We start from the raw sequence: 23,259 nt of genomic DNA on the forward strand, positions 1-23,259 counted from the left end.
CCCACACACATGATAGTCTGCGTTCTCAGAAACCCCCCCCACACACACACACGGTAGTCTCATCTCAGGACCCCCCCCACACACATGGTAGTCTGTCATCTCAGTCTCCCCCCCCCACGGTAGTCTCATCTCAGGACCCCCCCCCCCCCCACACGGTAGTCTGTCATTTCAAGGACCCCCCTCCCCACACAGTAGTCCGTCCCTACAGGGGGAGTCTGCGTTCTCAGGACCCGCCCCCTTGAACGCTGTTCAGAAGTTCCTCTTTGTCGCTCCGGTACCCGCTCTCCTTCCACTGCTCCCGGAGCTCCGTCAGGATCCTCCCGATCTCCTTCCCGGAAGAGATTCCCAACCGCCGGAGGTCGTGCCCGCTGACCGGGAAGCGAGGAAGAGTCCAGCCTTCCATCTCCTTCAGGAGGCGCTCCTCACCTTGGTACTTCAGCAGCTCGCACACCTTCTTCTGGATCTCCACGTCCCGGGACTGGGAGAGAGAGGGAGGGAGCGAAAAGTTAAAGCCGATCGCCCAAATCTTTGAGGGGTTACAGGTAAATTCCATCTTTCATTAATCCCTGATGATCCTGCCAGAAAAGGCTCTTCCTGTTATAAGGTGACAACGCTCTGTCTCTACATCCCAACCGCATGCCTGAGTTGTCACCCGTCTTCTGATTAGCTGATGATGACGACACCACAATATAGACCAGTGATTGTGAACCTCGGCACCCCCAGATGTTTTGGAACTACATTTCCCATCATGCTCAACAACAGCGGAGAGAGCCTGAGCATGATGGGAAATGTAGTTCCAAAACATCATCACTGATATAAATGTGTTGTGAAGGTCATTGCAGGGCTATGCTGCTCTATTGTCACCATCAGTTGATGTGGAAAATGCAGTGCGGCCGCCATCACCGGCGTGCGCGGCGACAGGAAAGCAGCAGCAATAGGGGAAGCGAAAGGAAGATAAGAGATGTAAAAGAAGATAAATGGCGATTGTTTACACGACATCTGAACCCGCTGGTGTTTACAGGAACTATGAAATCTGAACAAACCTCGAAATACACTGGGGTAGATTCAGGTAGCAATTACGCCTGCGTATCCATAGATACGTAGCGTAATTGCTAAGTAGCGCCGGCGTATCGACTTTTCTGTATTCAAAAAATACGCCGACTGCAGCCTAAGATATGACTGGCATAAGGCTCTTAGGCTGCATTCTTGCGATGGCCGCTAGGTGGCGTTCCGTAGTGGTCAGCGTAGAGTATGCAAATTGCATACTCACGCCGATTCACAACCGTACGCGCGCCCGGCGTTCGAATTTTACGTCGTTTGCGTTCGTCGGTTTCTGCGTAAGGCTGTTCCTGCTATTAGCAGGCGCAGCCAATGCTACGTATACCCGTCGTTCCCGCGTTGCGATTTTTGAAAATTACGTCGTTTGCGCAAGTGAATCGTGAATGGCGCTGGACGCCGTTTACGTTGAAGCAAATGACGTCCTTGCGACGTCATTTACCGCAATGCACGTCGGGAAAGTTTCCCGACGGAGCATGCGCACTACGTTCGGCGCGGGAACGCGCCTAATTTAAATGATCCACGCCCCCTACTGGATCATTTAAATTACGCGCGCTTACGCCGGCCGGTTGTTGTACAAGGGACCTACGGCCGGGGAGCACCGATTTTTCAAAGCTGGGCACCCCTTTCATAGACTCCCATGTTAAACGGTCATTTCTCCGGTAACTTTGGGGACCCGGTACCGGCCGACCGTAGGTCCCCTGGACCCGGAACTTGGCACACATGTAGCCCTAGTTCTCCTCTATAAATGTGCAAAGTTTTCTGTCCAGAGACCCTACGGCCAGGGAGCACCAATTTTTCAAAGCCGGGCACCCCTTCCATAGACTCCCATGTTAAACGCAAGTCTAGGCATGGGCACAGTGAGGCACACAGATGGACTCCCTAGGCTTATACTCGAGTCAATACTTTTTCCGAGTTTTTTGTGGTAAAATGAGGTGCCTCGGCTTATACTCGAGTATATACGGTAACACAATGGAGTATAATGCGATACGGGGAGATCAATGTACGGTACAGAATTCAAATATAAACACGATTGGTTATACATGGTTAATGATGGGTAATACAATTAATTGACGATTCAAGCAATTCAAATCCATAGTAGACACAAATAAGAAAGGCTTGACGCGTTTCGTGGGGGGTTTCCACTCATCAGGAGCAGCTATGCAAAAGGGGGGTACCTAAAATGGATTGTATAGCTGCTCCTGATGAGTGGAAACACCCCACGAAACGCGTTGATGCCATGGCAAAGCAGTCATGTGTCTAATATGGGTTTGAATTGCTTGAATCATCAATCGATTATTTATATTACCGATCATGTTTTTACATATCTTTGGAGTTTACTGCTGGGCTATGTAAAAACATGATGGGTAATATAAATAATATATGGTGTGAAACGCGTCAGCAGCTTTTCCTGTAATATGAAGTGACTGTATTGGATTTCATCTGCTACACAAGATATCAATAAAGATGCCTTCCACGGTGTGCGCCCGTCCAGGATCTTTTCTTCTTTCCTAGCGAAGGAGGCGGGTTTGTTTTGTAAACAAACCAACGTGGTGGCAAAGCTGGTCTTGGCTTGGAAGGCTGGCGCCATCTGGTGGTGGCCGTTGGTATTACAAGTTAAACAGCAATTCTAATGTAATTTTTCACTATTTTCACTGCCATCTTCTTCCCTCTAATTAGAACCCCCCAAACATTATATATATTTTTTATCCTAACACCCTAGAGAATAAAATGGCGATCGTTGCAATACTTTCTGTCACGCCGTATTTGCGCAGCGGTCTTACAAGCGCACTTTTTTGGGAAAAAATTACACTTTTTTTAATTAAAACATAAGACAACAGTAAAGTTATCCCCATTTTTTTGAATATTATGAAAGATAATGTTACGCCGAGTAAATTCATACCCAACATGTCACGCTTCAAAATTGCGTCCGCTCGTGGAATGGCGACAAACTTTTACCCTTTAAAATCTTCATAGGCGACGTTTAAAAAAATCTACAGGTTGCATGTTTTGAGTTACAGAGGAGGTCTAGGCCTAGAATTATTGCTCTCGCTCTACCAATCGCGGCGATACCTCACTTGTGGTTTGAACACCGTTTACATATGCGGGCGCTGCTCACGTATGCGTTCGCTTCTGCACGCGAGCTCGTCGGGACGGGGCGCGTTTTCTGGCTCCTAACTTTTTTAGCTGGCTCCTAGATTCCAAGCAAATTTGTCAAACCCTGTACTCACGTCAATAATGTGGTCCTGATAGGGCTTGAGTGGCGCTCTGTCCGCGTGCTCCACCCTCAGGTCCCGCCTCTCCTTCAGTATGAACAGGGCCAGGCCTTTCTCCTCCTTGGAGATCTTCAGCCTCAGATCCAGTTTCTGGATGGAGTCCGGGTGGGAGAAGAGCGCGCTCAGGAGGGTCATGGGTCGCGGAGATAAGTGCGCGGCGTGGGAACAGACCTGAGAAAACTCCTCCAGGTTCCCGTCTTCCGGTAATCCTGAGAAGAAAGCGGGAGAGGCGCCGTCATTGCCGGGACTGTCAATGGGACTGGCCATGTTTTCTGGATGTTCTGATCGCCGGTGAAGGGCACACAGTACCTACAGTTATTATGAAGTGCGTTTTCTGGATATTTTTGTTGTTGTTCTCTCACTGTGATAATAAACCGACCAATAAAATTATAGAGACCGATCTTTCCTTTGTCACAAAATCAGCAGCCGATCAAATACTTTCTTCCCTCACTGTTCACAGTTCTCTCAGACCCCACCCACCTACTGCCACTTACCTTTCTCGCTCCTGCGCGGTTAGTAGGGGTGTTGAATATAATCGATGCAACGATGCATCGCGATTCGGGGCCCCCCGATTCGGCATCGATGCATGTGACCCCAATAATCGATGTCGGGTGACGTCATCCCGACTTGCCCCGCCCCTCCCGGGAGATCGCTCCGAGCAGGTCTTTTAAAATGTTTTTTTTTTTTATAAATGCGGTTTGTAATCCATTAAGTGGCAATCGCTCTGTGTGCTTTTTTTAAAAATGTATGCAGATTCATACCTCGTAGCTCCGTAGTAACTGTACATGCGATCATGTGACTCCATGGTCCGGCCCGCCTCTCTCTTCCTCTGTCCTCTCACATCCCTCGTCTCAAAGTCTCTTCTGATCTCAGCCCCGCCCGCCTCTCTTGTGATCTGTTACTTTAGCTATAGACGATGGGCGGGGCTGAGAACGGACATCAGGGGAGATGAGAGGCAGGTCTGAGCATGGAGTCACATGAGGGGAAAGTAATATACACACGGAGACATGAGGTATGATGATTCTGCATATGTTGTAAAAAGCACATTACAGCCCTGGCTATAACAGCATTTATTATCACAGGTATTTTATCAGCAGTCTGATTCCTACACGTGCTCTGCCTGTGCTGACATTTCTTTGCACATTCCACTGTGTTAACTCCTAGTGTGCTGGAATGTGCAAAGAGTCAGAGAAATTTCAGCAGACAGACAGTGCAGTGAAACTCACAGGGCTCTGTCAGTTGTGGAATGTAATCCCTGAGTCCTGCCCCCCCCCCCCCCCCAGCAGCCATGTGTGTATTCCTGTGCACTTTTTAAAGGGGACTTTCACCCTATTTACACCCTTTAAAAATGCACAGATGACAATGAACCCTCAATAAAAAATGTCAGTACAGCGAGGACTTGGGAATGTGTTAATTTTAATAGAAAATAAATAACACGGTAGTCCTCGCTGTACTGATATTTTTATTGAGGGTTCATTGTCATCTGTGCATTTTTAAAGGGCGTATTGATGACAATGTCAGCACATAAAAACACACTGAAAATGCACAGGCAAAATCATGTATTTTTCCTCATTGTTCCCTCCAATCATCCTGTGTGCGCACTGCGCAGAACAGCATGTAAGTACTGAGGAGGAGGGGGTGCTGTTATCCGGGGACACAGGGGGGGTACGGGCATGTAGTGGAATCTGATGTGTCACCTGTGATAAGTCATTGTCACTGCAGGGACTGGGCTGTATGGAGGAGAAATATAGACCATCTCCTGTACTATGTCCACAATCTCTGATCATCTCCTGTACTATGTCCACAATCTCTGATCATCTCCTGTACTATGTCTGCAGTCTCTGATCATCTCCTGTACTATGTCCACAATCTCTGATCATCTCCTGTACTATGTCCACAATCTCTGATCATCTCCTGTACTATGTCTGCAGTCTCTGATCATCTCCTGTACTATGTCTGCAGTCTCTGATCATCTCCTGTACTATGTCTGCAGTCTCTGATCATCTCCTGTACTATGTCCACAATCTCTGATCATCTCCTGTACTATGTCTGCAGTCTCTGATCATCTCCTGTACTATGTCTGCAGTCTCTGATCATCTCCTGTACTATGTCCACAATCTCTGATCATCTCCTGTACTATGTCTGCAGTCTCTGATCATCTCCTGTACTATGTCTGCAGTCTCTGATCATCTCATGTACTATGTCCACAATCTCTGATCATCTCCTGTACTATGTCCACAATCTCTGAATCTCTGATCATCTCCTGTACTATGTCCGCAGTCTCTGATCATCTCCTGTACTATGTCCACAATCTCTGATCATCTCCTGTACTATGTCCACAATCTCTGAATCTCTGATCATCTCCTGTACTATGTCCGCAGTCTCTGATCATCTCCTGTACTATGTCCGCAGTCTCTGATCATCTCATGTACTATGTCCGCAGTCTCTGATCATCTCATGTACTATGTCCGCAGTCTCTGATCATCTCATGTACTATGTCCGCAGTCTCTGATCATCTCCTGTACTATGTCCGCAGTCTCTGATCATCTCCTGTACTATGTCTGCAGTCTCTGATCATCTCCTGTACTATGTCTGCAGTCTCTGATCATCTCCTGTAGCATGTCTGCAGTCTCTGATCATCTCCTGAAGCATGTCTGCAGTCTCTGATCATCTCCTGAAGCATGTCTGCAGTCACTGATCATCTCCTGTAGCATGTCTGCAGTCTCTGATCATCTCCTGTAGCATGTCTGCAGTCTCTGATCATCTCCTGTAGCATGTCTGCAGTCTCTGATCATCTCCTGTACTATGTCTGCAGTCTCTGATCATCTCCTGTAGCATGTCTGCAGTCTCTGATCATCTCCTGAAGCATGTCTGCAGTCACTGATCATCTCCTGTAGCATGTCTGCAGTCTCTGATCATCTCCTGTAGCATGTCTGCAGTCTCTGATCATCTCCTGTAGCATGTCTGCAGTCTCTGATCATCTCCTGTAGCATGTCTGCAGTCTCTGATCATCTCCTGTAGCATGTCTGCAGTCTCTGATCATCTCCTCTAGCATGTCTGCAGTCTCTGATCATCTCCTGTAGCATGTCTGCAGTCTCTAATCATCTCCTGTAGCATGTCTGCAGTCTCTGATCATCTCCTTTAGTATTTTGGGGGGAGAGCCATGCGCACTTGCGCTGCAATCGTGATGCATCGTGATGCATCGCCGAATCGAATCGAATCGAATCGTGGACTTGATAATCGTAATCGCATCGAATCGTGAGACCGGTGAAGATGCGCAGCCCTAGCGGTTAGGCTCCCTCTCTGGCTCAGTGGTCACAGCCAATGACGTCATAGGGGTGTGCCTCTTAAAGGGGCCACACCTATTTAAAAGGACGCATCCACGTGTGCAGAGTTTAAGCAATGCTCCAGCCTGTGCCTCAGCCCTTTTCCTGTTTGTTTTCCTCATGTACCAACCTTGGCTGCCGTTTGGATTTCCCCCCTTGCTTGTCTGCCCCCCCTCTACCCTTGTGCTCCTCTACCGCTCCCCTAACCTCACGTCCCTGTGCTCCTCTGCCCCCCTCACGTCCCTGTGCTCGTCTGCCCCCCTCACGTCCCTGTGCTCGTCTGCCCCCCTCACGTCCCTGTGCTCGTCTGGCCCCCCCCTCACGCCCCTGTGCTCGGCCGGCCCCCTCACGCCCCTGTGCTCGGCCGGCCCCCTCACGCCCCTGTGCTCGTCGGCCCCCACCCTCACGCCCCTGTGTTCGTCTGGACCCCACCCTCACGACCCTGTGCTCGTCTGGACCCCACCCTCACGCCCCTGTGCTCGTCTGGACCCCACCCTCACGCCCCTGTGCTCGTCTGGCCCCCTCACGCCCACCCCACGCCCCTGTGCTCGTCTGGCCCCCACCCTCACGCCCCTGTGCTCGTCTCGACCCCACCCTCACGCCCCTGTGCTCGTCTCGACCCCACCCTCACGCCCCTGTGCTCGTCTCGACCCCACCCTCACGCCCCTGTGCTCGTCTCGACCCCACCCTCACGCCCCTGTGCTCGTCTGGCCCCCACCCTCACGCCCCTGTGCTCGTCTGGCCCCAACCCTCATGCCTCTGTGCTCGTCTGCCCCCCACCACACCACACGCCTCTGTGCCCGTCTGCCCCTGAGTTAGTCTGTCCCCCCCACGCCCCTGTCCTCGGGTCGGCACTGACTATTGTTAAGCGGCCATACATGGGTGGAAATTCAGATGGTCTCTGCTAAATCAGCAGAATTCCCATCCATGTATGTCCGCCTTTAGACGCCCCCCCCCCCCCCTGTGATTCCCCCCCACCCGTGATTTCCCCTCACTCACCTTCATATCTCCACAATAACTACATAGAAAAACTCACTATGTTTTCAGCCAATCCCCTGGCTTCTAGGCCCATTCACCTACGTTCTGGGACACGCCCCCCTCCCAGGGAAACCCAAGGATCCAAAATAAAGAGAAAGACAGCAATCTGTGTAATCTGATCTCCCTGCTATTCATGTCTGTTCAGACCCAACAGCCACAAAGCTGCTGCTCTTACGTGAAGTCTGCCACCTGCTGGCTGCAAGTGGAATACATCATAAGACTCACTAATATGAAGTATTTCTTATCTGACAGATGGAAACTCGGATGACTCCTCCCCCTCCGGAATGAAGAGTAACACCCACCGACATGCGGAGCCACGCCCAGCTCATATATAAGCCGCATCAGATGAGTGATGTGTCTTCCCTCCAAGATCTTCTTCAGTTCCACCCAAATCCTCTCCCCCGAGATCGCGCTCAGCCCCCCGGCATTGTCCCTGATGGCGTCCAGTGTAGCCGAGGTGTGAACTCCCGACTTCTCCGTGATCTTCCCATAGAACCTGCCGGAAGAACAGAGAGCCGGAACGTTATATTCATTCATAGAGGAGGAGATCCCTCCAGGTTCACGACTGTGCCCCCCCCCCGCATCACTCCATGAGCTCATAGAGGAGGAGATCCCTCCAGGTTCACGACCGTGCCCCCCATCCCCCACATCACTCCATGAGCTCATAGAGAAGGAGGACATCCCTCCAGGTTCATGATTGTGGCCCCCCCCCCGCATCACTCCATGAGCTCATAGAGGAGGAGATCCCTCCAGGTTCACGACTGTGCCCCCCATCCCCCACATCACTCCATGAGCTCATAGAGAAGGAGGACATCCCTCCAGGTTCATGATTGTGGCCCCCCCCCCCGCATCACTCCATGAGCTCATAGAGGAGGAGATCCCTCCAGGTTCACGACTGTGCCCCCCATCCCCCCCCCCCGCATCACTCCATGAGCTCATAGAGGAGGAGGAGATCCCTCCAGGTTCACGACTGTGCCCCCCATCCCCCCCCCGCATCACTCCATGAGCTCATAGAGGAGGAGATCCCTCCAGGGTTATGACTGTGTCCCCCCCCCCCCCCCCCCCGGCATCACTCCATGAGCTCATAGAGGAGGAGGAGATCCCTCCAGGTTCATGACTGTGCCCCCCATCCCCCCCCGCATCACTCCATGAGCTCATAGAGGAGGAGATCCTTCCAGGTTCACGACTGCCCCCCCCCCCCCCCCCCATCAGTCCATGAGCTCATAGAGGAGGAGGAGATCCCTCCAGGTTCACGACTGTGCCCCCCATCCCCCCGCATCACTCCATGAGCTCATAGAGGAGGAGATCCCTCCAGGTTCACGACTGTGCCCCCCATCCCCCCGCATCACTCCATGAGCTCATAGAGGAGGAGATCCCTCCAGGTTCATGACTGTGCCCCCCCCCCCCCGCATCACTCCATGAGCTCATAGAGGAGGAGATCCCTCCAGGTTCATGACTGTGCCCCCCCCCCCCCCACCCGCATCACTCCATGAGCTCATAGAGGAGGAGGAGATCCCTCCAGGTTCACGACTGTGCCCCCCATCCCCCGCATCACTCCATGAGCTCATAGAGGAGGAGATCCCTCCAGGTTCACGAGTGTGCCCCCCATCCCCCCCCGCATCACTCCATGAGCTCATAGAGGAGGAGATCCTTCCAGGTTCACGACTGTGCCCCCCACCCCCCCCCGCATCACTCATGAGCTCATAGAGGAGGAGGAGATCCCTCCAGGTTCACGACTGTGCCCCCCATCCCCCCCCGCATCACTCATGAGCTCATAGAGGAGGAGATCCTTCCAGGTTCACGACTGTACCCCCCATCCCCCCCGCATCACTCATGAGCTCATAGAGGAGGAGGAGATCCCTCCAGGTTCACGACTGTGCCCCCCATCCCCCCCCGCATCACTCATGAGCTCATAGAGGAGGAGGACATTCCTCCAGGTTCACGACTGTACCCCCCACCCCCCCCCCCGCATCACTCCATGAGCTCATAGAGGAGGAGATCCTTCCAGGTTCACGACTGTGCCCCCCATCCCCCCCCGCATCACTCATGAGCTCATAGAGGAGGAGGAGATCCCTCCAGGTTCACGACTGTGCCCCCCATCCCCCCCTGCATCACTCATGAGCTCATAGAGGAGGAGGAGATCCCTCCAGGTTCACGACTGTACCCCCCACCCCCCCCACCACTCCATAAGCTCATAGAGGAGGAGATCCTTCCAGGTTCACGACTGTACCCCCCACCCCCCCCACCCGCATCACTCCATGAGCTCATAGAGGAGGAGATCCTTCCAGGTTCACGACTGTGCCCCCCATCCCCCCCCGCATCACTCATGAGCTCATAGAGGAGGAGGAGATCCCTCCAGGTTCACGACTGTTAACCCCCACCCGCATCACTCCATGAGCTCATAGAGAAGGAGGACATCCCTCCAGGTTCATGACTGTGCCCTCCATCCCCCCCGCATCACTCCATCAGCTCATAGAGGAGGAGATCCCTCCAGGTTCACGACTGTTAACCACCACCACCCCCCACCCGCATCACTCCATGAGCTCAGAGGAGAAGGAGATCCCTCCAGGTTCACGACTGTGCCCCCCCCCCCCGCATCACTCCATGAGCTCATAGAGGAGAAGGACATCCCTCCAGGTTCACGACTGTGCCCCCCCTCCCCCCCCCCCGCATCACTCAATGAGCTCATAGAGGAGGAGGACATCCCTCCAGGTTCATGACTGTGCCCCCCCATCCCCCCCCCCGCATCACTCCATGAGCTCATAGAGGAGAAGGACATCCCTCCAGGTTCACGACTGTGCCCCCCATCCCCCCCCCGCATCACTCAATGAGCTCATAGAGGAGGAGGACATCCCTCCAGGTTCATGACTGTGCCCCCCCATCCCCCCCCCCGCATCACTCCATGAGCTCATAGAGGAGGAGGAGATCCCTCCAGGTTCTTGACTGTGCCCCCCACCCCACCCCCCCCCCCCCGCATCACTCCATGAGCTCATAGAGGAGGAGGAGATCCCTCCATGACTATGCCCCCCATCCCCCCACGCATCACCCCATCCCCCGATGAGCTCAGAGAGGTGCAATGTCCACTGCCTTGTGTGCACACCCCACCCCCAATGAGCTCATAGGAAGTGTACATTTTTGTCTATTAAAAATCCTACAAATAGAATTAAAACATTTACAAAAATAGCAAAAACATAAAGAAAACTAAATATACCAAAACAAAGCCCCAACCTCCACCTAAACACCCCTCAGGCTAAGAAACCATCACACATGTACGGGATACCCAGAGCCCCGCCCACCCGCCTATAGACTTCCACATTGAAGGGGCACTGAAACAAGAAGTGGGCCATTGTCTCCTCCGTCCCACCACTCCACACTCCACACTCCACACTCCACACTCCACACTCCACACTCCACACTCCACACTCCACACTCCACACTCCACACTCCACACTCCACACTCCACACTCCACACTCCACACTCCACACTCCACACTCCACACTCCACACTCCACACTCCACACCACAACCAGGGTTCTCCGCAGAGCGACGCTTCAGTCTGCCATGGAACGAGCGGCAGAGAGGGATTCTCTCTGAGCAGCTCACAAAGGGGTGATGTTGAGGTGTTCAAATTTTTTGGGGCATTCCATCTATCTCTGTATGGGGGGGGGGGGGGGGGGGGCGGGCGACTCTGTATGTACTGGAGAGGCCATGTTGGGAGACCCCCCCCCCACACACACATGGTCCCCGGATTGATATTTATATGATGAATGATTTTATTTCTTACCGGAGGTAGCGCAGGATTCGCAGATAATCCTCCTGGATGCGTTTCGCCGGATCGCCGACAAATCGGATGCAGTGACTCTTCAAATCCTCGTAGCCATTGAAGTAATCGTATAGCGTGCCATCGAATCCTGGGGGAGGGGGGCGGAAGAGAGCAATTAAAGGGACATTTCCATCCACAACTGTCTTACCCGGGCAACTTCTTACGTGTCTGAGAATCCAATCAGGGGAGTTTTGTATCTTAGCCCCTCCCACAAAACAGTAATTAAAATCTGTAAACCCCCCCCCCCCCCCCCCCCCCCCGAGTTTTTATTTTATTCCAGCACTAGAATCCCCAGGAAAGGCAATTTTTTTCCAGAATATTCCAAAAGATCAGTAAGTGCGCTCATAATAACCCCGCCCCTTTCCTCACCCAAAAACATGGAGTTGATGGTAAGGTCCCGCCTCTCCGCATCCTGCTCCCAGTCCGTGGTGAACTGCACCTCGGCGTGCCGCCCGTCCGTTATCAGATCCACCCTCAGCGTGGTGATCTCGAAGTTCTGATCTTTAACCTGTGGAGTGAAGAGATTAGAAGTTCTGAATCTGCAGCACGAGGACGAACCGCGCCGGGGGGGGAGCTAGCGAGCGCCAGACGTGACGGAGAAGGACAATGAACGTATTCTACACACCGCTTCATGATCCGGAAATCATTTTCCTTTACACGCAATGCGAATCCAACTTAAAGGGTATGTTCACCCTTACACTATAAATAAAAAGGTGACCAAACCCCAAATACCTCGGCCAACCACCCCCAGACCACGGCAACCCGCCCCCCGGCCAACCACACCTGGACCCCAGCGACCCACCCCCAGCAACCAACCCCTGGCCAACCACCCCAGAAACCCACCACAGCCACCTGTCTGCAGACCCCAGAAACCCACCCCCAGACCAGGCCACCCACCCCCTGGCCAACTGCCCCCGGACCCCAGCGACCCACCCCCTGCAACCGCCCCCTGGCCAACCACCCCAGCCACCTGTCTGCAGACCCCAGCCACCTGTCCGCAGACCCCAGCCACCTGTCTGCAGACCCCAGCTACTGGACCAGGCCACCCGCCCCTGGATCCCGGCCAACCGCCCCCGGACCCCAGCGACCCACCCCCAGCAACCGACCCCTGGCCAACCCCCCCCAGCAACCCACCCTAGCCACCTGTCCGCAGACCCCAGAAACCCACTCCCAGACCCCAGCTACCAGACCAGGCCACCCGCCCCTGGATCCCGGCCAAACGCCCCCCCACCCCCAGACCTCAGCTACCGGACCCGGCCACCCGCCACCCCCGGCAAACCACCCACTGGCCAACTGCCCCGGCAACCCACCCACCTGCCCCTGGATCCCATCCCCAGACCCAAGCAACCCAGCTACTGGACCCAATAGCCCGCCCCCACCCCCACCTGCCCCCGAATCCAGGCCACCCACCCCACGGACCCTGGCTACCCGCCCCCAGCAACCCACCCAGGCCCCAGCCACCCGCCCCATTTTATTCTCTAGGGCCGCTGCATAAAAAAAAAAAAGCGTACATACAAATACTGTTTGGGGGTTTAAAGCAATTTTCTTTAAAAAAAAGTGTCAAAAAGAGATGCGGTCTGGAAGCGTTTAAAGTTTCCAATTTTGAATGCATCATAAATGTACCCAGAAGCCCCCTCATAGCACACGCCCGCTCCCCCCCCCCCCGCCATTCATCGGTCGGTGTTGTGGTCGGGCCATTGTCGGCACTCACCCTGGCGGTGACGGTCCCGTGTTTCTCCCCCTTGTTGTTGATCATTCTGATCCCGGCCTTCAGGAAGAGATCCTTCATCTGCTCCGGGGTGGCGGTCGTGGCGAAGTCGATGTCGTGCGGCTGTTTCCCCAGGAGGAGGTCCCGGACGGCTCCGCCCGCAATCCGCAACTCATACTTCTCCTGAGCGAAGAGGCCTGAGAGAGAAATCCGTCACACTGTATGACCCCTTCATAGAGCGCCCAACCCCCGGGACGTCACTGCAGGAGGAGCTAAGGGGGAACGCTAGAAGGGATCTCCTCCCACTTCCTGTTGTGTCACCATTACAGGAAGTGAAGTGAATATCCCCAGTGGGACCCTTCAGATGTGTAGACAAGGACCGGCATAGCGGGTGCTGCCTGTGTCTCACCCGTCAGGGTCTCGTCTCGTCTCCTCTCCCCCCCCTGTGTCTCACCTGTCAGGGTCTCCTCCCCCCTGTGTCTCACCTGTCAGGGTCTCCTCTCCTCCCTCCCCCCCCCCCCCCCCCCGTGTCTCACCTGTCAGGGTCTCCTCTCCTCCCTCCCCCCGTGTCTCACCTGTCAGGGTCTCCTCTCCTCCCCCCCCGTGTCTCACCTGTCAGGGTCTCCTCTCCTCCCCCCCCCCCCCGTGTCTCACCTGTCAGGGTCTCCTCTCCTCCCCCCCCCCCCCGTGTCTCACCTGTCAGGGTCTCCTCCCCTCCCCAATCCTCCCCCCATGTCTCACCTATCAGGGTCTGGTCTGCTCCCCCCCCCCTATGTCTCACCTGTCAGTGTCTGCTCCCCTCCCCCCTGTGTCTCACCTGTTAGGGGGGGGAAGAAGGAGACCCTATGTCTCACCTGTCGGGGTCTCCTCCCCTCCCCCCTGTAAGGGTCTGCCCCCCCCCCCCATGTCTCACCTGTCAGGGTTTTTTTTCCCCCCCCCCCCCCCTCCATGTCTCACCTGTCAGGGTCTCCTTCTCCCCCCATGTCTCACCTGTTAGGGTTTCCTCCCCCCCCCCCCCCCCCCCTGTGTCTCACCTGTTAGGGTTTCCTTCCCCCCCCCCCCCTATGTCTCACCTGTTAGGGTTTCCTTCCCCCCCCCCCCCTGTGTCTCACCTGTTAGGGTTTCCTTCTCCCCCCCCCCTATGTCTCACCTGTTAGGGTTTCCTTCCCCCCCCCCCCCTATGTCTCACCTGTTAGGGTTTCCTTCCCCCCCCCCCCCCCCCTGTGTCTCACCTGTTAGGGTTTCCTTCTCCCCCCCCCCCTATGTCTCACCTGTTAGGGTCTCCTTCTCCCCCCCCCCCTATGTCTCACCTGTCAGGGTCTCCTTCCCCCCCCCCCCCTATGTCTCACCTGTTAGGGTTTCCTTCTCCCCCCCCCTATGTCTCACCTGTTAGGGTTTCCTTCCCCCCCCCCCCCCCCCTGTGTCTCACCTGTTAGGGTTTCCTTCTCCCCCCCCCCTATGTCTCACCTGTTAGGGTCTCCTTCTCCCCTCCCCCCTATGTCTCACCTGTCAGGGTCTCCTTCTCCCCCCCCCCCCCTATGTCTCACCTGTTAGGGTTTCCTTCTCCCCCCCCCTATGTCTCACCTGTCAGGGTCTCCTTCTCCCCTCCCCCTGTGTCTCACCTGTTAGGGTCTCCTTCTCCCCTCCCCCTGTGACTCACCTGTTAGGGTCTCCTTCTCCCCTCCCCCTGTGTCTCACCTGTTAGGGTCTCCTTCTCCCCTCCCCCTGTGACTCACCTGTCAGGGTCTGCAGCCCCTCGGAGAACACGGCCTGGAACTCGGGGCTCTGCAGCCTCATGGTGGAAAGCCTCCTGCAGCCGGTCAGCACTCTCCTCAGCAGCATGGACGTGTCCCCGGAATCACACACACACTCAGGGGGCCATGCTTCTCCTCAACCCGGAGATCACCGGACATACCAATAGAGGCCTCCGGAGGACCTCACACATGTCTCCGCTGCCGGAGGGAAACTTCAGCCGGCGGCCATTTCTCCGGAGACCAAAACAACAGCAAGGCTATGGGGGAAACCTCACCAAAGATGGCGTCCAAGGGAGGACAAGACTCAGCAAAACAACCCGAGGAGGCGGAAGTGTCCAGATTTCTTTATGTTTAAAGGGGCAGCCAGAGAAATGTCCACAAAAGTTCATCAAATATTTATATTATTATTTGGACACATTTAAAGCTGATTGCACATTAATAATAATAATAAAAAAAGACACAATCTCCTATATTATTTCTGCAGTCTCACCACCCCTCCCCCCATCATACCTGTATAGACAACTGAGGCATCAGGAAGCTGCTGATTGGTCTAAAACACACTGTGATGTCACCGGTCACATTATTATTATTATTATTATTATACAGGATTTTTAGATTATTATCATTATTATTATTATACAGGATTTAGAGATGATTATTATTATTATTATTAGAGAGAGGTTTTGGCGCAGAAAGAGGCGGAGATTTTGGAGAGGGCGGAGTTTCAGATCAGATAAGAGAGAGGTCTTCTCTCTTATTTCCCCCTGGCGAGCCCCGCCCAACATCCTGACCAATGTGGTCTTCGCTGTCGCCGGCCTCGTCCTCCATTGCGGGCTGCGCAGACCTTGCCTAGAGGTCATCCTCTGCCTCTATTTTGTTGTCTTTCTGCTGAAGGATCCCGTGTTCCTGGTAAATGGCGCGGTTCATCTGGACTGGTCCCGGGTGTGGGCGGCACATACAGATGGGAATCCCATCCATGCCAATCAATGGTGCCAATCAATGGTGGTGATTAGTACCAATGGGTGGTCACCGGACTCCACTTAGTCTTATTCCTGGTGATTGGTACAAATGGGTGGTCACCGGACTCCGCTTAGTCTTATTCCTGGTGATTGGTACTTATGGGTGGTCTCTGGACTCCGCTTAGTCTTATTCCTGGTGATTGGTACCAATGGGTGGTCACCGGACTCCGCTTAGTCTTATTCCTGGTGATTGGTACCAATGGGCGGTCACCGGACTCCGCTTAGTCTTATTCCTGGTGATTGGTAACAATGGGTGGTCTCCGGACTCCGCTTAGTCTTATTCCTGGTGATTGGTACCAATGGGTGGTCACCGGACTCCGCTTAGTCTTATTCCTGGTGATTGGTACTTATGGGTGGTCTCCGGACTCCGCTTAGTCTTATTCCTGGTGATTGGTACCAATGGGTGGTCACCGGACTCCGCTTAGTCTTATTCCTGGTGATTGGTACCAATGGGTGGTCACCGGACTCCGCTTAGTCTTATTCCTGGTGATTGGTACCAATGGGTGGTCACCGGACTCCGCTTAGTCTTATTCCTGGTGATTGGTACTTATGGGTGGTCTCCGGACTCCGCTTAGTCTTATTCCTGGTGATTGGTACCAATGGGTGGTCACCGGACTCCGCTTAGTCTTATTCCTGGTGATTGGTACCAATGGGTGGTCACCGGACTCCGCTTAGTCTTATTCCTGGTGATTGGTACTTATGGGTGGTCTCCGGACTCCGCTTAGTCTTATTCCTGGTGATTGGTACCAATGGGTGGTCACCGGACTCCGCTTAGTCTTATTCCTGGTGATTGGTACCAATGGGTGGTCACCGGACTCCGCTTAGTCTTATTCCTGGTGATTGGTACTAATGGGTGGTCTCCGGACTCCGCTTAGTCTTATTCCTGGTGATTGGTACTAATGGGTGGTCACCGGACTCCGCTTAGTCTTATTCCTGGTGATTGGTACCAATGGGTGGTCTCCGGACTCCGCTTAGTCTTATTCCTGGTGATTGGTACCAATGGGTGGTCACCGGACTCCGCTTAGTCTTATTCCTGGTGATTGGTACTAATGGGTGGTCACCGGACTCCGCTTAGTCTTATTCCTGGTGATTGGTACCAATGAGTGGTCTCCGGACTCCGCTTAGTCTTATTCCTGGTGATTGGTACCAATGGGTGGTCACCGGACTCCGCTTAGTCTTATTCCTGGTGATTGGTACTAATGGGTGGTCACCGGACTCCGCTTAGTCTTATTCCTGGTGATTGGTACCAATGGGTGGTCACCGGACTCCACTTAGTCTTATTCCTGGTGATTGGTACCAATGGGTGGTCTCCAGACTCCGCTTAGTCTTATTCCTGGTGATTGGTACTAATGGGTGGTCACCGGACTCCGCTTAGTCTTATTCCTGGTGATTGGTACCAATGGGTGGTCACCGGACTCCACTTAGTCTTATTCCTGGTGATTGGTACCAATGGGTGGTCTCCAGACTCCGCTTAGTCTTATTCCTGGTGATTGGTACCGATGGGTGGTCACCGGACTCCGCTTAGTCTTATTCCTGGTGATTGGTAACAATGGGTGGTCACCGGACTCCGCTTAGTCTCATTCCTGGTGATTGGTAACAATGGGTGGTCTTCACACAGGCCGAGCTCAGACAAGCTGACCCCACAGAGGCCGACTTCACACAGGCCAAGCCCACAGAGGCCGACCCCAGACAGGCCGAGCCCACAGCGGCCGACTTCACACAGGCGGAGCCCACAGAGGTCGACCCCACAGAGGCTGACCCCAGACAGGCGGAGCCCACAGAGGCCGACCTCAGACAGGCCGAGCCAAAAGAGGCCGACCCCACACAGGCCGAGCTCACAGAGGCCGAGCCCAGACAGGCGGAGCCCACAGAGGCTGACCCCACAGAGGCCGACCCCAGACAGACTGAGCCTACAGAGGCTGACCCCACAGAGGCGGACTTTATATAGGCCAAGCCCACAGAGGCCGGTTTCACATAGGCCAAGCCCACAGCGACCGACTTCACACGGGCCGGGCCCAGACAAGCCGACCCCACAGAGGCCGGTTTCACACAGGCCAAGCCCACAGAGGCCGACCCCAGACAGGCTGAGCCCACAGAGGCCGACCCCAGACAGGTCGAGCCCACAGAGGCCGACCCCAGACAGGGTAAGCCTACATATGCTGACCCCCACACAGGCGGGGCTCACAGAGGCCGAGCCCAGACAGGCCGAGCCCACAGAGGCTGACCCCACAGAGGCGGACTTTATATAGGCCAAGCCCACAGAGGCCGGTTTCACATAGGCCAAGCCCACAGAGGCCGGTTTCACATAGGCCAAGCCCACAGAGGCCGACCCCAGACAGACTGAGCCCACAGAGGTCGACTTCACACATGCTAAGCCCACAGAGGCCGAGACAAAAGAGGCCGACCCCAGACAGGCCGAGCCCACAGGATTCCGGTGATAAGGATACAATGAACTTGTACAGCGCTGTGTAAACTCGGCGCCATATAAATCCTGTATAATAATAATAATTACAGAAGCTCCACCCACCTATCCTCATGTCAGAACCGTCCCCCCCTCCCCCTATTCATTTATTGTATATTCTTATTTTGTATTGATTATCTATATTCCAGGTTCCTCCTTATCGCTGATCTCCTGCCTCTCGCACAGTGCGCTGCGCTCCTTCCGTCCTCTGTGGGGGGTGGGGGGGGGGGAGATTGTATCTGCTGGACAGAAGATAAAAGATATTTCCCAATTCTTTGCTCTCTGAAGATAACAGTTGGAGATAAATCGCCTCGCTGTGTGCGGGGGATGAGCGGAGCTTAAAGGTGAACTCCGGCTATAGTCACATAATATACATAATATAGTCATAGAAGGGGGTCAATTCACTAAAGAAAAAAACTCCAATTCACAAAAAGGGTGCCTCAGTCTCCACAGTGCCCCCCCCCCACCTCCTATAGTGGCCCACAGTGCCCCCAGGCACCCTAAGAGCCCTCAGTCTCCACAGTGCCCCCCCCACCTCCCATAGTGGCCCACAGTGCCTCCAGGCACCCTAAGAGCCCTCAGCATCCACAGTGCCCCCCCACCTCCCATAGTGGCCCACAGTGCCCCCAGGCACCCTAAGAGCCCTAAGCCTCCACAGTGCCCCCCACCTCCAATAGTGGCCCACAGTGCCCCCAGGCACCCTAAGAGCCCTAAGCCTCCACAGTGCCCCCCACCTCCAATAGTGGCCCACAGTGCCCCCAGGCACCCTAAGAGCCCTAAGCCTCCACAGTGCCCCCCACCTCCAATAGTGGCTCTCAGTGCCCCCAGGCACCCTAAGAGACCTCAGCCTCAACAGTGCCCCCCACCTCTCATAGTGGCCCACAGTGCCCCCAGGCACCCTAAGAGCCCTAAGCCTCCACAGTGCCCCCCACCTCCAATAGTGGCCCACAGTGCCCCCAGGCACCCTAAAAGCCCTCAGCCTCCACAGTGCCCCCCACCTCCCATAGTGGCCCACAGTGCCCCCAGGCACCCTAAGAGCCCTCAGCATCCACAGTGCCCCCCATCTCCAATAGTGGCCCACAGTGACCCCAGGCACCCTAAGAGCCCTCAGCCTCCACAGTGCCCCCCCACCTCTCATAGTGGCCCACAGTGCCCCCAGGCACCCTAAGAGCCCTAAGCCTCCACAGTGCCCCCCACCTCCAATAGTGGCCCACAGTGCCCCCAGGCACCCTAAAAGCCCTCAGCCTCCACAGTGCCCCCCACCTCCAATAGTGGCCCACAGTGACCCCAGGCACCCTAAGAGCCCTCAGCCTCCACAGTGCCCCCCCACCTCCCATAGTGGCCCACAGTGCCCCCAGGCACCCTAAGAGCCCTCCGCCTCCACAGTGCCCCCCACCTCCCATAGTGGCCCACAGTGACCCCAGGCACCCTAAGAGCCCTCAGCCTCCACAGTGCCCCCCCACCTCCCATAGTGGCCCACAGGGCCCCCAGGCACCCTAAGAGCCCTCAGCCTCCACAGTGCCCCCCCCCACCTCCCATAGTGGCTCTCAGTGCCCCCCACCTCCCATAGTGGCCCACAGTGCCCCCAGGCACCCTAAGAGCCCTCACCTTCCACAGTGCCCCCCCCCCACCTTCCATAGTGGCCCACAGTGCCCCCAGGCACCCTAAGAGCCCTCAGCCTCCACAGTGCCCCCCACCTCCCATAGCGGGGGGAGGGGGGGGGACTCCGGTATTATCAGCGGCGGTCCTGATGTTTTGTGGCGATAATTGTTACATAGTTCCTCCTGTGCAATTCTGCAAAACAACAGAACTTCATGTAATCTGCACATCACAGAAGAGGAAGAGGAACTTCTGCTGCCAAATATAAATGTGCATACATATCGCGGCACATGTATGTGCGACAAGGAAGTCACACGCTCCCTCCCTGTTCCCCATGGATCTGCGCTTGAAGTACCGCTGGCGTTTAAGCCTCCAAGCTCCCCCCCCCCCCCACTCCAGTTACTACCATATCTAGAACCCTACTTAGGGAACTTATCGGAGTATCTCCTGCCGCTCGATAACACTATCTGTATAAGCTGTGCATTTGCCCAACGTTTTATACTTCCATATACGATGATGTTGTAAATTACCTTTCACATGCCCACAAGGCTGGTCAGGTAACAGCATTGTATACAGGGCTGCCATAAGGAATTTTGGGGCCCCTTACACAGCTTCAGGCATGGGCCCCCTGGAGCAGAGAACTAGAACCAGGGGGGGGGGGGGGGTGCTGCTGAAATTGAGAAGTGGGGGGGCTGCCGCAAATTGAGAAAAAAGAAGGGGGGTAGCCATCTGGGGCCCTGGGAAACTCTGGGCCCTTTAATAAAAAGAATATATATATATATATATATATATATATATATATATATATATATATATATATATATATAAAAAATATATAAAAAGTACTTACAAAAAAAGGGGGGTTGCCATATTTATAAAATATATATATATATATATATATTTTTTAAAAAGGGGGGTTGCCATCCGGGGCCCTCTGGGCCCTTTAATAATAATAAATATATATATAAAAAAATGAAAAAAAAATTATAAACAGAAATTACAAAAAAGAGGGGTTGCCATCCGGGACCTCTGGGCCCTTTAATAAAAAAAAAAAAAAAAAAAACCTCTGGGCCCTTTAATAAAAAATTAAATATATAAAAAAAGAAACATTTATAAAAAAAGTTAAAAAGGGGGGGGGGGGTTGCCACATGGGGCCCTGTGGACCATCTGGGCCCTTTAATAAAAAATAAAATAAAAATATATTAAAAAAATAAAATACATTTTTATAAAAAAATAAAAATAAAAAGGGGGGGGGGGGTTGCCATCCGGGGCCCTGGGGACCTCCGGGCCCCTTACAGGTGTACTGCCTGTACCCCCCTGATGGCGGCCCTGATTGTATATGCTATATACCTATTCCCAATGGTCTGTTTCACACATGCCTGCGGAGATTTACTGTTATGCTCCTGATGAAGCGTTTTCAACGCGAAACATGTTGAGTAAAAGTGAGTAAAAGGAACATCCATTCCTCCGCATATCTAATCCAGTCCTAAGTATCTAAACGTTTTTTATCCTTTCTGGCGCTGTACGGTTCTATCTCTATAGGCAGATATGCACTGGTATGAACTTTTCTGTAATACTTCCTGAATGATGTCCTGTGATAATATGTTGGTATTGTACTGTTTTGTTCACAAAGTTTTGTATATATTTTCTTTTTTTATATTCCTTCTCTATTTATGAATAAACTAGCTGAATACCCGGCGTTGCCCGGTCTTCCTATCTTAACCTTTTGGGGAGGAAAATCATAGTAATATAAATATACCCATCTTTTATATAAGGGTGTAGGTAAGGGTTAATGTAACTGTCATATATTTGTATTTGGCATATAAGTAATATGTGTACCAGGTATTATTGAAATATCTCCAGGCGTACAGAAGTTATGTGGGAACATACATTTCCCATTGATTTGCATGGGACTTTAAACAAAAACCCCGACCCTCACAAATGGGGGTAGTTAAGGGATAAATAGTGTAAGTGGACATATAAGTAACATGTGACCAAGTGTTATGGAAATATGTACAGCCGTTTGGAAGTTATGAAGTAACATGTATTTCCCATAGAGTTGAATGGGACTTTAAAGGAAAACCCCGACCATGGCAAATGGGGGTGGGTAAGGGTTAAACCACCTATCTTATGTTTGTTGCTGACATATAAGTAACATGTGTGCCAAGTTTCATGTTAATATCTTTATCCGTTTGGACGTGATGCTGGAACATACATACATACATACATACACACACACATACACGTTGAGTTTTATATCTATAGGTTTTCTTCTACATTTCCTTGTACCGTCTAAAGTCCATTTCATTTAGTCCAGATTAGACTCCAGTTCCATATTATCGGGACGTTGGTAAATTTTAATGCCATTCACAGCGATTAGTCGCCCCTTTGTGTGTTTTATGCACTTTCTCTGGCAAGATCCACCTAAAAATATAAATGTACAGCGAGGGGCGGGGCCAAACTAATCGGGGGATTTATATTCTGCATGCAAAGCCCAATAAGAGAGAGAAATGAAATGCGGCATCCGGGGGGGGGGGGGGGGGGGGGACGACGACGTTCATTTAAATCTATTCCTCAATCGCTACAAAGGAAAGAAATTCCCTTTCTGAGCACTAAAACCCAGATATTACCCTGTAAAAGTAGCAGTGACATCATCACTGTGCTGTACATAGCCGGAGCAGAGCTGTGGGAGGGGCCAGCAGGCCCCACCCACCACAGGAGGGGGCGGAGACAAGATCAGTCACCCTGCACAAGGAGAGAGCCCCCCTTACATCAGGGTCCCCAGAGAGCCTCCTCTTACATTATATTCCCTGAAGAACCCCCCCCCCTTACGGTATATCAGGGTCCCCAGAGAGCCCCCCCTTACAGCTAAGGCTCTCTGGGGACTCTGATGTAAGGGGGGGGGGGGCTCTCTGGGGACCCTGATGTAAGTGGGGGGCTCTCTGGGGACCCTGATGTAAGGGGGGGGCTCTCTGGGGACCCTGATGTAAGGGGGGTTCTCTGGGGACCCTGATGTAAGGGGGGTTCTCTGGGGACCCTGATGTAAGGGGGGCTCTCTTGGGCCCCTGATGTAAGTGGAGGGCTATCTGGGGCCCCTGATGCAAGACTGAGGCTCTCTGGGGAACCTGATGCCAGGCTCTCTGGTGACTCTGATGTAAGTGGGGGGCTCTCTGGGGTCCCTGATGTAAGTGGGGGGCTC

General features: G+C 53.5%; 1 protein-coding gene across 1 annotated transcript; it reads right to left on the minus strand.

Annotated features, from left to right (window-relative positions):
* Nucleotides 1-146: 146 nt before the first annotated feature.
* Nucleotides 147-15,255, minus strand: TRNT1 (tRNA nucleotidyl transferase 1). Its single transcript, XM_040358660.1, has 7 exons — nt 14,964-15,255; nt 13,231-13,424; nt 11,889-12,027; nt 11,481-11,607; nt 7,999-8,192; nt 3,288-3,541; nt 147-478 (listed from the first exon to the last, which is right to left on the minus strand). The coding sequence occupies exons 1-7, from the start codon at nt 15,067-15,069 to the stop codon at nt 224-226; spliced, it is 1,269 nt and encodes a 422-aa protein (XP_040214594.1). The 5' UTR covers nt 15,070-15,255; the 3' UTR covers nt 147-223.
* Between the last annotated feature and the right edge of the window lie 8,004 nt (nt 15,256-23,259).

The sequence above is a fragment of the Rana temporaria genome, chromosome 7 (assembly GCF_905171775.1).
Source record: "Rana temporaria chromosome 7, aRanTem1.1, whole genome shotgun sequence".
NCBI classification, from domain to species: Eukaryota; Metazoa; Chordata; class Amphibia; order Anura; family Ranidae; genus Rana; species Rana temporaria.

Bases quoted from the DNA above. Each gene is read 5' to 3' on its own strand.
- TRNT1 (XM_040358660.1), bottom strand. From the start codon at position 15,069: ATGCTGCTGAGGAGAGTGCTGACCGGCTGCAGGAGGCTTTCCACCATG. The intron at 12,028-13,230 runs GTGAGTGCCGAC...TTCACTCCACAG, and splicing joins ACGGGACCGTCACCGCCAGG to GTTAAAGATCAGAACTTCGA. The intron at 3,542-7,998 runs GTGGGTGTTACT...CTTTCTTCTCAG, and splicing joins GGGCGTGGCTCCGCATGTCG to GATTACCGGAAGACGGGAAC.